An 18,206-nucleotide genomic window follows, 5' to 3' on the forward strand; every position below is an offset into this window, starting at 1 on the left:
GCCTCTGTGGGTCAGACTACAGCCATCGCCCCCCCTCCCCCCCCCCACCACTCCGGGGCTCCCGGCACCCAGCTGACATCTGGGGGCCCTTTCTCCACTCGCGGTTTCCTGCCTCCCTTCCGTTCCGACAGCGTAAACCGCTGCCCCACCCAGCACACTCACCTCTGTCACCCTGGGAATTACCACTCTCTCCCCTCCCCCAAAGTATCCACGATTTGCGACCCCCGTGCCCACCCCCCACAAACATACTGGACGTGCGACTCTCCATCGCAGACTCAAAAATCAGAAGCCACCAGCTCTGTGATCATGCACAAGTCTTAATTTAATGGGTAAAAACATTAAATTATCACACAACAATATTTTTCCATAAAGCTTAATAAATAGAATCTTTTTTTTAACGCTGTACAAGAGACTGAAAAACAAGTTTCCAACAAAATATGAACTCATACTACCCTTCTATTGATTTTAAACACTCCCCCCTCCCCCCATGCTTGAAAGCAGTGTGCACATTTGAGGTCTGTCTCTGGGTACAGCTAGCCAAGGTCGCCAGGTTCCAGGAGCCCTGGAAGCGATGACCTCACTCGGGCTGGGGCTTTAAACGCTCTGCCCTTGGGCGTCTGCAGCCCCAGCAATCTGAGGCGCAGAGAAAACTGAACCGTTTAGACGGCTGTTGCCTGCAGGAGCCCTTCTCTGCCCAACACATCAAAAGGGGTGAGAAAAACAAATGAGAAATGTCCCTCAAACACACACACCCCACAAATCAACACCAACAAGCCACAAACTGGTGCCCCTCCCCTTTTGACAGGGGGCAGAAGGAGTGAGGGGAGAAAGTGTTTCTTTCCTCCTCTTTTGACACAGAACCCTGTTGGGTCTGGTTGCTGCAGTGGGCGCCCCGGGTCACAGCAGTACCACCGAGTGCCCCTGCAGTATGTCCATGAGATCCTGGGCCCCTATCCCCTGGGCCAGCTCCAGGGGTGTGAGCCCCCTGGCGTCCCTGTGATGGAGATCAGACTCAGAAGCCAGGAAGCTGACCACAGCGGTGTGGCCCTCTCGCACCGCCAGATGGATGGGGAGTGCCCCGGTGCTGTCAGGCACGTTGACATCAGCACCATGCTCTACCAAAACCTTCAGGGTGTCCAGGAATCCAGTGCGTGCCGCATCATGGGCTGGAGTGGTGCCGGAGGTGTCCTGGACATTGGGGCTGGCACCTTGCTTGAGAAGTTCCAACGCAATGGTGGAGCTTCCAAACATCATGACCTGTGTGGGGGCAGAGAGTGAGGGGTCCTCAAGGGAGAGGTTCCAGGAAAAGGGGTCACTGTAGAGAGGGATCATTCAAGAATAGGGAACACTAGAGCTCTTCTAAAGAATGGGGACACACCAGGGAACACAAGCTCTCAGGCGGTTGTTTGATACCCCAGAGAAAGACGTCTCCTTGGAATAGGGACCCCGAAGAAAGTGGTCACCCCACTAAGGATAAGAAAACCACGTAGGGAATAGCCTCCAAGGAAACGTTCAAGAAACCTAAGACCCTCCCCAAGGAAGCAGAGATATGCCCCATCCCATATGGGAAATTGCTAGGAAATGTGACCCCTCCCCCACCCCCAGAAATAGGCCTCATAGAATGAGAACTGCTCCAAAGAACTTGGAGAGCAACCTGAAGGGAAAGGAAATGCCCAGGGAATTTGAAACCCCAGGGTACTTGCCCTGAAGAAATAGGGTTCCCCCTGTAAAATGCCCCCCAGGGAATAAGGATGCCCATGCAACGTGTAACTGTGCCCCACTTAGGACTTCCCTTAATATACTAGGAATCTGGAAACACACACACACACACACACACACACACACACCCCAAAACAGGAATGGAGAGTTACCCAAATAACTGGATACATCTCAGAGAACCCTCCAGAAAATAGGGAACACCTGGAAACATGAATCCCTCCTTCCAGTGATTGGATCCCCCCACAGAAGTTCCAAGAAACAAGAGCCAGTCCTATGAAGCCGGGATCCAAAGAAGCTGCTCTCACATCGCGGAATAAGAACCTCCCCAGGGAAAATTAATCTTCTGCACCCAGAAAACAAGAAATCCTCCAGAGAAGATGGAAAGTCCTCCCCTCCCCCCACCTAACTCCATCCACCACCCACCCACGAAAGTAGACATCAAGGAGCAACAGCGCCCCAGGGGGAAAGGACCGAACCCCCCCCCCCCCCCCCCAGTCAGCCACCACCGCGGTCAAGGAGACTTGAGGGAAAGGGTCTGGGGTTCCAGCCTCGCCGTCGCTCCCGGCCAGCCGGGCCTCACCTGCAGCGCCGTCTTGCCGAAGCGGTTCAGGGCATCGGGGTGCACCAGCTCACGGTGCAGAAGGCGGCGCACCTCCTGCACGTCGCCTCGGGCCGCGGCCCCGCTTAGCCTGTCGCCTGCGCGGACCTCCTCCAGCAGCATGTCGACGCTGGCAGCCTGCGAAGCCCCCCGCCCCACGCCGGCGCGGTCAGTGTGGGGAAATCCACTGGCGCTGGCCCTAAGATCTCCCCCGAGGTGCACCTGGCCTGCGCGACGCTCCCAGCCCAGCACACTAGTCGGCCCTCTGCGCGACCCCCGCCCTGCCGGCGGGCTCCTCCCCCTGTCGGCCAGCGGGTCGCCAGGGGCTGGGAGCCGGGCCCAACCCTCCGCGGCTCGCAGGGCCCGGCCCGGCGCCCGCCCCTTGGGGGCCGGGTCTCCCCCCAACTCACCCTCCCTCCTCCTCCTCGACGGGCGGGGTCTGTTCTGAGCCGCCGCCGCTGCCGCCGCTGAGCTGGCCGCCAGGGGGCGGAGATAGCGCGCTTGAGGCCCCGCCCCGAACGCTGCGGATTTGTTTTCTTACGAACTCGCTACACTGTAGCCCAGCCGCGTTGCCCGGCGCGCGACCCGGCAGCGCCCCGCCCATGCGGCCAGGGCAACCAATGGCAACGCGTCGCCGGGGGCAGATTTACGCTCCGGCCTGGGCGGTGCCTATCCTGATTGGCTGAGCCTCGGCGACCGGTGGACCGCCGGCAATGGCGGGGTTTTCGGTTTTCAAACTCGCCAGGCGGGCGGGAAAGACAAGCCGGTTTAACTGACCCGCGGGAGAAAGGTCAGGGGCAGGGTAGCGCGGGTTGCTTCGGGACCTCGGCACCTCTGGGAGGAAGGGAGGCAAGGCTGGGGCAGCCCAGTTCGGGGTTCCACCGTTCAGTCACGGGATAAGCATTTATTAGCCCTTACTATGTTCAGAGTGTTTTATTTCATTCACTCACCCAGTGTGTGCCGGTACCGTTTTCGGCGCTGGGGAGCGTACATTCTGGCAACTACATAATTTTAAAGACCGTTAAGCACCGCCAAGAAAATAAAACGGGGAAATGGGGTGGGTGAGAAGGACTCACGTTCTGGCTCAGAGTGAGCCAAACCCGGCACAGCAAGGGCCGGGGCGAGGGCAAGTTCACGCTGCAGCCGCGGCCGCCACGTGGACGAGCCAGGGAGGCGAGAGAGCTGAGGTCGGAGGCGACTCTTGCAAATGCTTGCGTTGAAACATTTACTGAGCACCCTCTGTGTACTAGGCGCCCAACTGGAGAGCGAGCCAGCCAGGTGGTTCCTGCTGCGGGACCCCCACCATTTAGGCTGGGAGAAGACAGGAATTAAATCTTTTCAGAATGGTAAACTCTGTGGAGGTGATAAAACGGGTAAGTTATAGTCTCTTGGGAAAAGAAGGCCGTTGAAATAGAGAGGTCAGGGAGGGCCTCCCTGAGGTGACGTGTGCGACCTGAAAGGGAAGGAGCCATGTGACTATCTGGGGAAAGGCATGCCAGGTGAAGGGCATTAGAACCACAAAGGCCTAGGTGGGAGCGCACTTGTGCACAGGAAGCGTGAGGTCTAGAGGAGGAGAGTGGGAGAAGGTGAAGGCAGCTAAGTGAGGAGGAGGGGTAGCGCAGATCAGGCTTGGGTACTGCGGCGAGCGCTTGACTTTTACTTTTAACACAGGAAGCTCGTGGGAAGGTTCTGAGACCCACGAGCTGACTTAGAAGTTAACAGGCGCCCTCTGGCGGCCGCAAGAGGAACTGACGGTGGTGTGGGAGCCCGGTTGGAGCCTGGGCCCAAGGAGAGAGTTGGGCAGATGCCACGAGGGGGGCTGGGGAGTGGATGTGTGTTGCCCATCCCCATCCCGGCACTTCGGGGGGGGGGGGGGTGTCCCTGGCATTCCCAGTCCCCAGTCAGTAATATACACAGCAGCCAGATTCATTCTTTTTAATACCATCCTAAAACTCAGGGTGGCCTCTGGGCTCAGCAGCTGTGAAGGAGGGGCCCCGACACCCCTAAGGCAGGTCACTGCAAGAAGGCACTCACGAGGGGGGCTTCAAGACCCTCCTCTATTCTTCATATAAAATTGGAGGAGTGGGGAGCCCGGAGGCAGAGGGAGGTGGGGAGACTGTTCCTCCTAGCCTGTGGGTAGAGAGAAAGGCAGGGAGGATGCTGGGTGCTGGGAGCAAGAAACGGCTAAGTCAGGGGCCTTCCCTCACACACATCCCCCATCTTCCTCCCAGGAAGTCTACAGTCCCAGCCTGGGGAGAGGGAAGGCCCCATGTCTAGGCCCCACCTCTTCTCTCTCCTAGCTGGTACGAAGTTGATAATCTGCAGGGAAACAATGAGCAGAGACCATCTCAGAATTGGGGAAAGGGAACAGACAGAAAGCCCTCCCCCCAACCTATCCCCCACCCCAGTGCTCATGATCAACCCATGGATATGTAACAAGGACAAGAATGGGGTTGTAACACAGGGATAGTAACCATAGCAATAAGCTCGTTTCCAGGTGCAGATGGGGGTACTATGCGTTCACTCCCTTGCCCAAACCTGATCAGTACCCTAGAACTGCAGCTGCCCCCATTTTAAAGATGGGCCAAACTGAGGCCCAGGGTGGCACAGGGATAAAGACAGGATAGGCCTGGGGCCAGGCCTGTTGAATTTTGGTGCCCTCCAAGCCAGGGAGTAGTCAAAGCCCCGAGACCATCCTTCTGATCTCCTTGACCCCAGCGTCCCAGGGAGCCCGGCTGCCTTACCGCCACTCTGGGTGATGTAGCGAACCCACGGCAGGGCCTGGTAACCGCTTTTCTCAATGATCTTCATGTATCGGACCTGAAACGGAATAGAAAGAGGCGGCCCAGGTGGTGGGGGCAGGCTGGCTGTGGCGAGGGTACCGCGTGGAACGCAACTCGGGGGATTATGCTGGCGCGGTTGGGGAGTGATGAGGGGACCTGGCTCGCGTCAAAGGTTTGGCACATGCAGCGGGAGTAGGGGAAGGGGGAGGCGGCACAGGAGAGTGGGAAAGAGCACGGTGTAAGGGAATAGACACAATGTGGTTTTGGGGGGACGAGGCGACACAGGCCAAGGGAACGGCGCATGGTTTGCGGGTGGGTGAAGACACAGTGAACGTACTGGTGGGGAACAAGATGGCACAGGCCGGCTGCAGAGGGGAGGTGATACCGGCTAGGGAAGGAGCCAAGGGGTAGGAGAATGGGGAGCCCACTGCACTCACCTGGATCCCGGAGACAGTGAAGTAGGGGATCTCAAACTTGACCCCAATAGGGGGCCGGCCCTCCACCTCCTCCTTCTCCACGCTGGGGAGGCCAAAGTGGGCGCGCATCAGGTACTCCTTGCCCCCCTGAGGGCACATGGGGGCGTCAGATACACCAAGAGGCCTCTACACGCCCCACGCTATCCTCACAGTGGCCCCCAAGCAGGCTCTGCTCTCGGTCCATTTCTGACAAGACAGTAAAAGCTCCTGGCCGAGATTCACAGCCGAAGGTTTTTGTCTGTTTTTTTAATGTTTATTTATTTTGGCGGGGGGGGAGGAGAGAGAGAGGACGCAGGAACAGGGGAGGGGCAGGGAGAGACAGAGAATCCCAACCAGGCTCCAAGGTCAGCTCAGAGCTTGAACCCACAGGCCGTGAGATCATGCCCCGAGCTGAAATCAAGAGTTGGACGCTTAACCGACTTAGCCGGCCAGGTGCCCCTCACAGCTGAAGTTTCTAACGACGCAGCCTGGTCAGAGTGCTTCTCATGACCATCTCCCATTTTCCAGTCCCCTGATGAGCCCTCGCCACCCCCCCCACCCCCCCTACCCGATCCCCAGGGACTGATCGAATCCTCCGGCAGCCCCAGGATGGGGTATCGTGATCCTGTCTATTTCACAGATGAGCAAACAGAGGTTCCGTGGAGGGAAGTGGGTTTCCAAAGGCTGTCTAGCTCAGGGAGGCAAGGGTGGAGAACTTGAACCCAGGGCTGGTGTCCTCAAGACCTGGGAGGCAGGGACCTGCCGGCCTGGTTTCCGGCTTTATTACCCCTAAAGGATAACCATGTGCATGCATACATGGGTCTCCAGTTTATTCTCCGCCTCTCGTGAGCAGCAGGGGCAGGCGCCTCAGGCCCCACCCCGTACTCAGTACCCAGTACTCACCGGGAAGGACTTAATACTCCAAATAACGACATTCTTTTCGGGCACGTACTTGGCACTGCCTACACTGGTCTTGAAGCGCGGGGAGTCGGCATCACTGGGCACGGGCACGGATATCTCCACGCCGTTGGCCACCGACTGCTTCTTAAACTGCCCCTTGGCCTGTCAGGGGAGAGGACGGGGCGTGAAGAACTCACTCCTGCATTCTGCCAATGTTCAGCAAGCCCTTTCCCCACAGTACCTCACAGAGAGCCTCCCCAGCCCCGAGGTGCGTACGACCATCCTGCCCATTTCACAGGCGAGGAAATGGAGACGCGGGGCAGCTGCGGCAGTTGCTTGCAGACACACGGCCAACAAGTGGCAGAGCCGGGATTCACACCCACACGAGACTCCAGAAACCCCGTTCTTGGCGCCTTCCGTTTAGACCTTTCGCTGGTCTAAAATGCTGCCTCTTAGCCCATCACACAGGAGTTTTCATTTGATAGCTAGCATTTATTTTTTTTAATTGTTTAATGTTTATTTATTTTTGAGAGAGAAAGAGGGAGACACAGAATCCGAGGCAGGCTCCGGGCTCTGAGCCGTCAGCACAGAGCCTGACGTGGGGCTCGAACTCACGAACTGCGAGATCGTGACCTGAGCCGAAGTCAGACGCTTAACCGACTGAGCCACCCAGGCGCTCCTATTTATTTTTATTTTTAAAATAATTTTTTTTTAAATTTATTTGAGAGAGACAGAGCATCTGTGTGCATGGACACCTGAGAGCTCACCCGCAAGCTGAGGAGGGGCAGAGAGAGAGGCAGAGAGAGAGAACCCCAAGCAGGCTCAGCACTGTCAGCACAGAGCCTGAGGCGGGGCCCCATCTCACGAACTGTGAGGCCATGACCTGAGCCGACATCGAGAATCGGACACTTAACTGAGCCACCCAGGTGCCCCAAAGATTTTATTTTTAAGTAATCTCTACACCCAAGGAGTTAGAACCCACAACCCTGAGATCGAGAGTCCTATTCTCCACCAACTGAGGCAGCCAGGTGTCCCAAGGAGTTGAAATTTTAAATAAGGAAATCAGGAAAAGCCTCTGAAGAGGTGACATTTAGCAAAAAATCGAGGGAGATCAGGGAAGGAGCCACGTGGACATCTGGGGCGGGGAGGGGGTGTGATCCAAGGAAAGGGAACAACCAGTGTAAAGGCTCTGAGGTAGGACCTTGCTTGGTGTGAACAAAGAGGAAGCCGATATAGCTGGAATGGAGTGAGAGAGGGAGACCGTGGAAGGACACAAAGGTGACAGCAGATGGTCATAGGGTCTAGTGGGCTGCCAGGACTTTGGCTTTTCCTCTCAGTGAAGTGGGAGCCATGGAAGGTTCTGGGCAGAAGAGAGACACGCAGCCAGACTCAAGTGCTCACGGGTGTCCTTTAGAGGAACAGTGGGGGGGCAAGGGCAGGAGATGGGGGACCAGGGTAGATGTGGTGGAGGGAGTGCAAAGCGGGCAGATGAGGGATCTATTCTGACAGTATTTGCTGATGGTTTGTCTGTGTCCCCCAGGTAGCAAGCTCCCTGAGGGCAGCATATCTTTTATTTCTTCCCTCTTGTCCCTCAGTTCCCTTACAAAGTAGAGGCTCAGTTAAAACCACAATGTGAATAGTTGCGATTTGTGCGCCATTTAGACGTTATTGGGAACTTACTATGTTCTTACTGGGGAAAAGAAATCCACACAGGAGTAGATGCAGTACCGACGCAGGTCAGTAGAGCAGAGGCCAGAGGAGGTGAGAGGGTGGGGAGCCGAAACCGTGGGCCCGGCTGCTGGAACAGCAGCCCAAGTAGGAGCAACAGCCAATGCAAAACCCCCACAGGGAACTGTGCCTGACCCGTCTGAGAACCAGCCGGGAGACCCGTGTGGCCGAAGGGGAGTGAGGAGCCAGGGAGGGTGAGAGAGAAGGTTAGGGTGGAGATTGTGGGGAGGGGCAGATCAAACACCGTAAGTAAGTCATTGTTCCCCTGGGCCTACCTTGACCATGATCTCCACACGGCTGTGGGAGAACTTCTCAATGACGGACTCAATCCAGATCAACGGCTTGACCTACAGGTGGCAGAAGAGGGGGCTGTTGGAGGTTCTGGGGTCACCTCTCACCCCCTCCAGGGGGCCTCTCCCCTGCTTCACCTGGGTGCTGAGGCGGTAGGACATGAGCTCAAAGTCGCCGTCGGGTGGGATGAAGGAGATAGTGCGGTCATTGTCAAAGCGAGACAGCCGCACGCACTGGTGGAATTTGACGTCTTCCAGTTCCACAGACTTGTTCTTGCTTCCTGAAACTCGGAGCCAAGCAGGCAGGTGACCCTGGGGGTCTGGGACAGGGTCTTTAGCCCTGTCTTCCCTGCCTACCACTTATCATTACTTCTGTTTTAGAGATAAGGAAACTGAGGCCCAGAGAGGACAAGGAATTTGCCCAGGGTCACCGAGCTGGCCAGGGGCACAGCTAGGATCTGAACCCAGGGAATCTGGCTCTTGCTGTCAGGTTTTCTTTTTTTTTTTAATTTAAGTTTATTTTGAGAGAGGGAGAGAGAATCCCCAGCAGGCTAAACTGTCAACGTGGAGCCCGATGTGGGGCTTGAACTCACATACCGTGAGATCATGACCTGAGCCAAAACCAAGAGTCGGACACTCAACCAACTGAGCCACCCAGGCGCCCTGCTATCAGGTTTTTCAATATGATGTTCTTCTGTCTCCTACTCCCACTGAAATGTCAGCGCCAAGGGCAGGGATTGGTCTTTTTCTCCATTGTATTTGTGCCAGGCGGTATCCACTTTTGGCACCAGTGAACCAGCAGCCGCAGCACCGGCTGTGACCAGCAGAGGGCACGCGAGTGCTTATTTCAGAGCCGGCTGCGATTCTCTGGGTCCCCAGATGGGGTAGGGTCAGCTCCCTCGCGCGCCCCCCTCCAGATGCTTACGGCCAGTGAGCTCAAAGAGCACACGGTCGTTGAGGCCAAGCCGCAGCTCTGGCATTCCCGACAGAAACACCTTGAGCTTGATGGTGCCCACGATCTCGCTCAGCAGGACGCTGCCATTGGCATTGACCTGAGGGTGCACATGACACAGGACGGGGTGTCAACGGGCATAGAGCCTCCTCTCCTGCCCCCAGGCCATGGAAGGAGAGGGGTAGAGGTGTGGGGGGCTCACCAGCAGGTTGACAGACTCTATGACATCAATGAACACCTCATTCTTCTTGTACTTGATGCCCTCAGAGCGCCAGGACACAGCATTGGTGACAGTGGGTGGCACTCGAGATTTGCCGGTCTCCAGCTTGTTGCCCTGCTGTGTGATGTACCTGTCAGGAAGGCAGGGGCGACAAGCAGCTGGACCCAGGGACACTTCCCTGACCCTCCCCGACTTCCTTCCATTAGTGGCCCACTCACTCCTGCAGGATCTTGCTGTCGGTGGTCTGTGGGAAGCCGAAGTCCATGAGCTCGTCCAGCAGCTCGTAGACGATGACGAAGTTGTCTCGGATGCTCTCCTCCTCCAGCTCCTTGAAGTATTCAGAGAATACCTGGGGGTGTGGGGAAACAGACACCAACAGAGGCGTGGCTGTGGTGTAGCTGGGGCCGTGGGCTGCGGCCCCACTCATCCAGCCATCAATTCAACAAGCAGCTGATGGGTGTCTGCCATATACCAGTGCTGGAACATTAATGGTGAGCGGAGTCAACAATGTCCGTGCCTCCGTGGAACAGTCTAGCGAGGGAAATGGACTGGTAACAGAACCAACACGATACAACGTGCTGAGTGCAAAAAATGAGGAAACCACAAAGTGGGAACCCTGAGGCATGGAGGTCCAGGAAGCCTTCCTGGAGGAGGGATCGGAAGGGCTCAGAACTATTTTGTGTGTGTGTGTGTGTGTGTGTGTGTGTGTGTGTGTGTACCATGAAACGCTGTGTATCTGGTGCTATTTATGGAGTAAGGTTTCCAGTACATAAAATATACAAGATGACAAAGGAAACCCATTATATAGAAATACAGCTAAGCTCGTGGATTCCCTGAATTCTATCCACAGGGCTTTAGGGGTTTGGGGACCCCAAGTCCAGAGCCTCTGGGGATTAGGAGGCGTGACCTCAGCAGAGAGCCTGTCACCCTCCGTGTCTCACTCTGTTCCAGCCCCATTGGCCTTCTTTCTGTTCTCACCTCAGAGCCTTCGCATATGCTGTCCCCTCTGCCCGGGACATTCTTGCCATTCAGGCCTCAGCTCCAATATCACCTCCTCAGTGAAGCCACCACCATCCCTCCTGCCCCCTTGAGTATCAAGGTGAGTCTAGCACCCTCGTCACTGGTTCTCCTAATGTCCTGTTGAATCACCTTCATGTCCTTTAACTCCTCAGGACAGGCAGGGACTGTGCCTCTCTTATGCAGAGCTGCTCCCCTCTCTGCCTGGCAGGAGGCAAGTCAATACATATTTCTTGTTGGTTGGAAAGTATTTACCAAGCACCTTCTCAGTCATTGAAAATGGCATGGGGGTGCCTGGGTGGCTCAGTTGGTTGAGCTTCCAACTTCGGCTCAGGTCGTGATCTCCCAGTTCATGGGTTCAAGCCCCACATCTGGGGCTGTGCTGACAGCTCAGAGCCTGGAGCCTGCTTCAGATTCGGTGTCTCCCTCCCTCTGCCCCTCCCCCATTCATGCTCTGTCTCTGTCTCTCTCAAAAATGAATAAACATGAACAAAAATTTTTTTTAGGAAAAGGGGGCACTGGGATTGGAACCCGGTTTTCTCTGGCTCAGATTTGAGTAGTATACCCTCTTGGGACCTCTTTGGTCCTTGCCCTATAGGGAGAGATGATCCCACAGCAGCTAATGAGAACACAGAGATAGATGCGGCTTCCATGGGGCGAGGTCAGGGAAAGCTTCCTAGGAAAGATGGATCCTGAAAGACAAGGGCGAGACAGGTAGACAGACAGACAGCCGGCCGATGGGAAGCCAGAACTTACCTCCACCGTCTTGTAGAGGAAGGAGTACACGAGGGAGGCGTTGGCGTTCTTCAGCGTGGTGGCCACCACTATGGGCAGCAAGGTTAAGGAAAAGGTGCCATTTTGGAGGTCTCAAATGGAGCACGGACCCTAAAACCTCACCCTGTCCTCCCACCCTCATCTCACCTCTGTCCACCCACCCCCTGCCCCCAACCTGAACCACTGATGTGCTGTGCAACTTCTGTCCTCAGTCCAGCCTCTCTGGACCTGAGCTGCCAACACCCCAGGCCTCCAGGGACCCAGCCAGAGTCTGGATACAATAGAGGTTGCTGTGTTTGATCCACAAAAAGTGGACCCGGCCATGGCTCAGCAGCGGGGCCAAGGCGCCCTCCTCCTCCCGCTGCATGAGCAGAGGCATGAAGTTCTCAATCTCACTCATGGCCACATCGCCCTTGTAGTTGCGGCTGATCAGGGGCTAAGCGTGAGCAGAGAAGGCCCGGTCACTGCTGGGATCTGGGACCCTTCATCCGGGGGCATCAGAGTGTCTGGTTCTGACCCTAATTCCTGAGTGAAGGGCAGGGACAAGACTCTGCCACTCTGTGCCTCAGTTTCCTCTTCTGTAAAATGGGTGCACGATAACAACAGCAAACATGTCTGGAGTCCTCCAGGAAGACCAGGCCGTGTCCTACTAAAGACTGGATGTTTGCTAACTGATTTTGTTCTCACTACAATCTGCGGGGGGTGTGCCATCACCCTCTTCATTTGAAGGATGGGGAAACTGAGGTGTGACCCACGTGTATAACAGCTGGGGAGACTGGGAATTGAACCAACACACCCTGGATCCAGAATTCCCGCTCTTGCCCAGGGCTTCAGAGGCACCAAATTGGTGAGGTAGGGATGACAGGAGGGAAGGGGGAAGGAGGAAGGGAAGGCGGGAAGGAAGGCGGGAAGGAAGGCGGGAAGGCAGGAAGGCAGGCAGGAAGGAAGGAAGCTTATAGGAAGAAAGATAGATTATATAGCTCCTGTTAGCTCATATACCTCTGTCTGGCAGGAAATAAGCAGTCAATGATAATAGTACCTACTTCCTAAGGTGGTTTAGTCCAGTGTTTAGAACCAGGATGGCACAGGGCTGGTCCTCAAACACCCTAGGCTTCACCACCACCGTTTTTGTTGATATTAAATGACAAGACGAATGAGAGGGGGCTCCAGAAAGGGAGAGCCCCAAAAGGGAATGAGGGTCTCCTGCCCCTGCCATCTTCCCCAAATATTAATAATGTGGATGATGAAGGTGACAGAAATAACTTCAATCGACTGAATGCCTAATGTTTGGAGCAGGGCTACTGTGCTAAGTAGTTTACATTCATCGGGTTATATTAATTCCTATTGGGTGGGGACCTGTTATTCCCATCTTTACGGGTAGGGAGACTGAGGCTCGGAGAGGCAAAGCCCCTAGCCCCGGCACCTGGTTGGGAAACAGTGGAGGTGGGATTCGACCCGCGACTTCCAGGGATTGGGGGAGGGGTGTACCCGCTCTCCCGGAGCTTTCTGGAGCCTCCCGGCCTGCGAGGAGGGGCCGCCCCTGGCTCCAGGGGAGCGCAGCCTCACCTGTCCTTCCCCCGTATCCCCAGCTCCCGGCCTTACCTTGCCCTTGACGTCGAGGATGAAGACAGCCGAGGCGGACATTGTGGCGGCCGGCGGACCTGGGAGGCGGGGAGGGAGCGCCGGGAGGCGACGGCGGCGCCGCTTCCTTCTTCCTGCGGAAGCGCCGGCGCGCAGGTGAGAGCCCAGGTGAGTGCGTCTTAAAGGGGAGGCCTCCAGGTGAGCGGCGCGGTTGGCCGACGCGAAGACTGCTGCAGGGCGGAGCTTTGGAGGGGAGCGCTGCCCCGCCTCACTGTCCCTCTGCACCCAGGAGTGCTGATGGGAGGAGTCTCCAGACCAACCACCCATCCATTCGTCCACCCAGCCAGCAAGCCAGCCAGCCATCCGCCCACTCACCTATCCATCTACCCCCCTACTCATTCACCCACCCACCCGTCCATCCACCTACTCACACATCCCTCCACTCAACCCACCCATCCATCCACCCATTCACCTCCATCCATCCACCCACCCACCCACCCATCCATCCACCCACCCACCCACCCACCCATCCATCTACCCACCCACCCATCCACCCCCCACCCACCCACCCATCCATCCCTCCACTCAACCCACCCATCCATCCACCCCCCACCCACCATCCGCCCATCCATCCACCCACCTATCCATCTATTCACCAATCCCACCCACCCACCCATCCACCCCCCACCCACCCACCCATCCATCCCTCCACTCAACCCACCCATCCATCCACCCCCCACTCACCATCCGCCCATCCATCCACCCACCTATCCATCTATTCACCAATCCCACCCACCACCCACCCATCCATCCACCTACTCACCCATCCCTCCACTCACCCACACATTCACCCACCCACCCACCCATCCATCCATCCATCTCCATCCATCCACCTACTCACACATCCCTTCACTCAACCCACACATGCATCCTCATCCACCCATCCATCTACCCACCTACTCATCCACCCATTCACCCGCCCACCCATCTATCCATCCACCCACCCATCCACCCACCCATTCATCCACCCATTCATTCATTCATTCATCTTGTTTCTCCTCCGTCTTGTTATCACCCCCATGCATATCAGCCCCATTAGGGCAGAGATTTTGTCCTGTTCATCTCTGTGTCCCCAGTGCCCCATACTGGGTACTCAATATTATTTGTCCAGATCATTCATTCATTCGTACAATAACTATTGACTAATTAATTTATTCTTTCACTCAAATATTTACCGACTAGTAAATTCCTTCACTGAGGAACTGTGGGTAGCACTGTGAGCAGAAGAAATGTAGCTGCCTTTATTATTATTCTTAAAGTTAGTCTTACTGATACCAAAAATATTCATGCTCCTACTGTGTGACACGAAGATGTTGATAGAGGGGTGCCTGGGTGGCTTAGCTGGTTAAGCGTCTGACTCTTGACTTTGGCTCAGGTCGTTATCTCACTGTTCATGGGTTTGAGCCCTGAGTAAGGCTCTGCATTGACGGTGCAGAGCCTGCTTGGGATTCTCTCTCTTTCTCTCTCTGCCCCTACCCCATTCTCAATCTCTCTCTCTCTCTCTCTCTCTCTCTCTCTCTCTCTCAATAAATAAACTTAAAAAGTTTTTTAGAGGGGCACCTGGGTGGCTCAGTTGGTTGGGCATCCGACTTTGGCTCAGATCATGATCTCTTGGTTTCTGGGTTTGAATCCCACCTCAGGCTCTGTGCACAGAGCCTGGACCCTGCTTCAGATCCTGTGTCTCCCCCTCTCTCTGCCCGTCCCATGCTCATGCTCTGTCTCTCTCTGTCTCTCAATAATAAATAAACATTAAAAACAAATTTTTTTAATTTTTTTAGAAAGATGTTGATAGAATGTTGAAAAGATAGGGGTGCCTGGGTGGCTCAGTCGGTTCAGCATCCGACTCTTGATTTCTGCCCAAGTCATGATCTCACAGTTCATGAGTTCAAGCCCCGCATCAGGATCTGCACTAACAGAGTGCAGCCTACTTGGGATTCACTCTCTCCCTCTCTCTCTCTTTCTGTCCCTCCCCCACTCTCTCTATCTCTCAAAATATATAAATAAACATTTTTTGGAAAAAATAATGTAGACAAGGTAAATGATCAGTATTATTGTGAGTATATTAGAAAATTATTCACTCAACGAACATTTATTGAGCACCTACTGGGTGCTGGACTGAACATACAGAAGCCGCTTTCGTTATGGTGATGCTGCTGATGCTGTTGATGATGATTCGCAGAGTGAGTAAATATTTATTGGGTAGCCTCTGTGGCACTATAGGTGGCAAATGGACAAAGCCACTCCGCTGCTCTCTTGAAGGGAGGGTGAGAGGCACATAACATAAGACGATCTCTGATCATGACAGGAGCCCTGAAGGCCAGTAGAGTGGTGGCGAGGTTGGGGGCTGTTAGAGAAGGAATGCCGGGCTGTGAGACGGATCAGGGAAGGGACTGACATTTGGAAATTCCCTACCATGACATTATGAGTAGGAATAAGCCAGCAGAAAGAGTCCCCGTGCAGAGCCCGGCAAGGCAACTGGAACCAGCTGCTTGAGCTCAAGTCCTGGCCCTGCCACCAGCCAGCTGGCTGGCCTTGGGCACCTGCCCTCCCCTCCCTGGATTCCTGTCTGCACATCTGTGAGATAGAGTTAACTACACTCTCCTCATTAGGCTATTGTGCACAGGCATGGGTTATCACCCCCAATGGGACTCTTGGAGCAGGCCTGGGACGGAGCCAGCCCCCAGTAAATTATTAGTATTAGCTATTATTGGTGCTATTATTGTTGCTGTTGTTGTTATTATTATTCTTATTATTACTATTATTTACTGTGTAGTGGGGATGGTCCCTCTTGGGCCTCAGTCTCTCCTTCTGTTAAATGGGAGTAAGAGTCTTGGTGCTTCGCTCACTGGCCTGCCGGGCATACCTCGATATCTGCCCATTAACTGTTGTGGACCCCATACTGTCTGCCCTCCTAGCGGGACGAGCTGGGGCAGGAAAGGGAAAACTCACTTTCAGCCTGGCTGGAACTGATCCTGCTGGGAGCGGTGGGGAGGGTCCCGAAGGGCCTGGTGGAGGGGAGAGGGCACTCAGCTCTCCCAGGCTTCATCCTTCTGCAAACCCAGCCCCACACCTTTATCAGCTGCTGGGGGTGGGGTGGGGTGGGTGTCCCCATAAGGGGACTTGAGGCAGGGTGGTGAGAGCAGCAGATATGAGAACCACCACTCCCCTCTCTGCTGGTGTCTAACGTGGATAATATCACGGCACCGAGAGCTGATGTGCACGTTCATTGAACACTCCTAACGCTTTTTTTAAGTTTATTTATTTTGCAAGAGAGAGCGAGCAGGAGAGGGGCAGAGAGAGAACGAGAGCGAGAGAATCCCAAGCAGGCTGCGCGCTGTCAGTGCAGAGCCTGATGTGGGGCTCGAACCCACAAAGCACAAGATCACGATGTGAGCCAAAACTAAGAGTCAGACGTTGAACCGACTGAGCCACCCAGGCCCCACTCCTGACACTTCTTTGTGTCTTCCTCAATTATTTTTTCAAGTTTGTTATTTTTTCGCTGTTTGACTTTGGCCTTCCCATCTTTGGTCTTCCTGAAAATTCAGGACCTGAGGGGGAAAACATTTCCTGTCTTCTCACATTGGAAGAAGCAGAGGCACAGAGAGGTGAAGCCACTTGCCCAACGTCACACAGCTCTGAAGCAGCTGGACCAGAATTTGAACCTGAGTCCTGGCATTCAAGAGCCCAATCCCAACCCACTCCCAACTGCTCTGCCATATTGCCAGATACAAGTATTGCTACTAAATGGGGCGCCTGTGTGGCTCAGTCGGTTGAGTGTTCGACTCTTGATCCTGGCTCCAGTCATGATCTCACGGTTCGTGAGTTCAAGCCCCGCATTGCACTCTGTGCTGACCTCTAGGAGCCTGTTTGGGATTCTCTCTCTCTCTCTCTCTCTCTCTCTCTCTGCCTCTCCCCCACGCTCTCTCAAAATAAGCAAATAAACTTAAAACAAACAAACACATATTGCCACTACTAATAACAGCTCTCGTTTGTGTGGTGCTCATTATACCCAGGCCCTGCCCTCCATGTCCTCCATGTGGGAATCCTCCTAGCAACAATTAGAAACAATGCCTTGAGTTCTGGAGGCCTATTCCATTCCACAGATGGGAAAGCTGAGGTGAGGAGAACATCTGCTGACTTGGACAAAGTCATCCAGTCAGCAATGGAAAACCCAAGGTTTTATGATGTCTTTGCTCAAAAGAGGGGGATTCCTGCCCCTCTCCTACCTGTCCCCTGCTCAGAAGGTGGCCCGGGGGGTTGCAGACACTGTCGGGCCCTTGCCCCAGCCCATCACCACCGAACCTCTCAAGAGCCCTTCTCCTGGGTCCCTGAGATGTTTTCAGGCAGTAAATAGAACCCAAAAGCCTGGGCCCAGAGCCCTGGAATCTGAAACTCAAGGCCCGTTTGGCTGAAAAATTCATGAACCCAAAAGCTTCTGTGGGGTCAGAGAACAGAGCAGCTCTGTGTGCCCAGCCGCCCCGCCTCAGCTGCAACCTCTCCTATCCCCAGGGGCTGTGGCCTTGTCCCAGTTCCTCCGAGATGCCTACCGTCTGCCCCAGCCTCCCCTCTGGGACTCTGCCTCTAGGCTCCCCCTTCAATCCCTTCTCCACACTTTACTAAAGGGATCCATCTGAAACTCAAAACTTCCTCACTCTCACATCCCCCATGGCTCCCATTGCCCTCGAGTTGCCTGACCTGGTACAGTCAGGATCAACCCCTGCTGACCTCTCCCACGAGCCACTGCTTGAACCCACTACCCCAGATGAAATTGACTTCCTTAATTTCAGTTCCTCTCTCCCTTTCTCTCTTTCCTCAGACACCTAACCGCGCAGGATACAACGCCTGCCCCTTTGTGCTTTCTTGGCCTCTTTCTCAAGCAGCAAGGTCTCCTCTTCAAGGAGTCCTCTCTGATCTTCCGATCCACGTCTAGGTCACGTCTGTTCTCTGGGCTCTCTCAAATGTCCCATGCTTCCCTGTCACAGCTGTGTTGCACTGTGTTTTTAAAAATCTATTTTTTTTTAATTTTTTTTTTTTAACGTTTATTTTTGAGACAGAGACAGAGCATGAACAGGGGAGGGGCAGAGAGAGAGGGAGACAAAGAATCCGAAACAGGCTCCAGGCTCTGAGCC

The 18,206-nt window shown here is 54.9% G+C and overlaps 2 protein-coding genes and 1 long non-coding RNA gene across 4 annotated transcripts; 1 reads left to right on the forward strand and 2 right to left on the reverse strand.

The window, feature by feature from the left end:
- Positions 1-301: 301 nt before the first annotated feature.
- On the reverse strand, positions 302-2,831 carry CDKN2D (cyclin dependent kinase inhibitor 2D). The gene is made up of 3 exons (XM_042928409.1): positions 2,728-2,831; positions 2,300-2,455; positions 302-1,257 (listed from the first exon to the last, which is right to left on the reverse strand). Exons 2-3 carry the CDS (start codon positions 2,438-2,440, stop codon positions 898-900), a joined length of 501 nt encoding a protein of 166 aa, XP_042784343.1. The 5' UTR covers positions 2,441-2,455; positions 2,728-2,831; the 3' UTR covers positions 302-897.
- Positions 2,832-3,021: 190 nt separating this feature from the next.
- On the forward strand, positions 3,022-17,188 carry LOC122213962. The gene is made up of 5 exons (XR_006199711.1): positions 3,022-3,107; positions 3,568-3,690; positions 10,629-10,744; positions 13,026-13,185; positions 17,091-17,188. It is a non-coding gene; the product is annotated as an uncharacterized LOC122213962 (long non-coding RNA).
- AP1M2 (adaptor related protein complex 1 subunit mu 2) lies at positions 4,540-13,430 on the reverse strand. 2 transcript variants are annotated; one of them, XM_042928411.1, is made up of 12 exons: positions 13,039-13,430; positions 11,716-11,872; positions 11,419-11,486; positions 9,864-9,994; positions 9,628-9,775; positions 9,399-9,525; positions 8,612-8,754; positions 8,459-8,530; positions 6,459-6,617; positions 5,538-5,663; positions 5,062-5,137; positions 4,540-4,636 (listed from the first exon to the last, which is right to left on the reverse strand). In XM_042928411.1, the coding sequence occupies exons 1-12, from the start codon at positions 13,378-13,380 to the stop codon at positions 4,614-4,616; spliced, it is 1,572 nt and encodes a 523-aa protein (XP_042784345.1). In that variant the 5' UTR covers positions 13,381-13,430; the 3' UTR covers positions 4,540-4,613. The 2 variants fall into 2 exon arrangements, with proteins under 2 accessions (XP_042784345.1, XP_042784344.1); XM_042928410.1 differs by having other exon boundaries at positions 8,612-8,760.
- Positions 17,189-18,206: the final 1,018 nt, after the last annotated feature.

This window comes from Panthera leo, chromosome A2 (assembly GCF_018350215.1).
Source record: "Panthera leo isolate Ple1 chromosome A2, P.leo_Ple1_pat1.1, whole genome shotgun sequence".
NCBI classification, from domain to species: Eukaryota; Metazoa; Chordata; class Mammalia; order Carnivora; family Felidae; genus Panthera; species Panthera leo.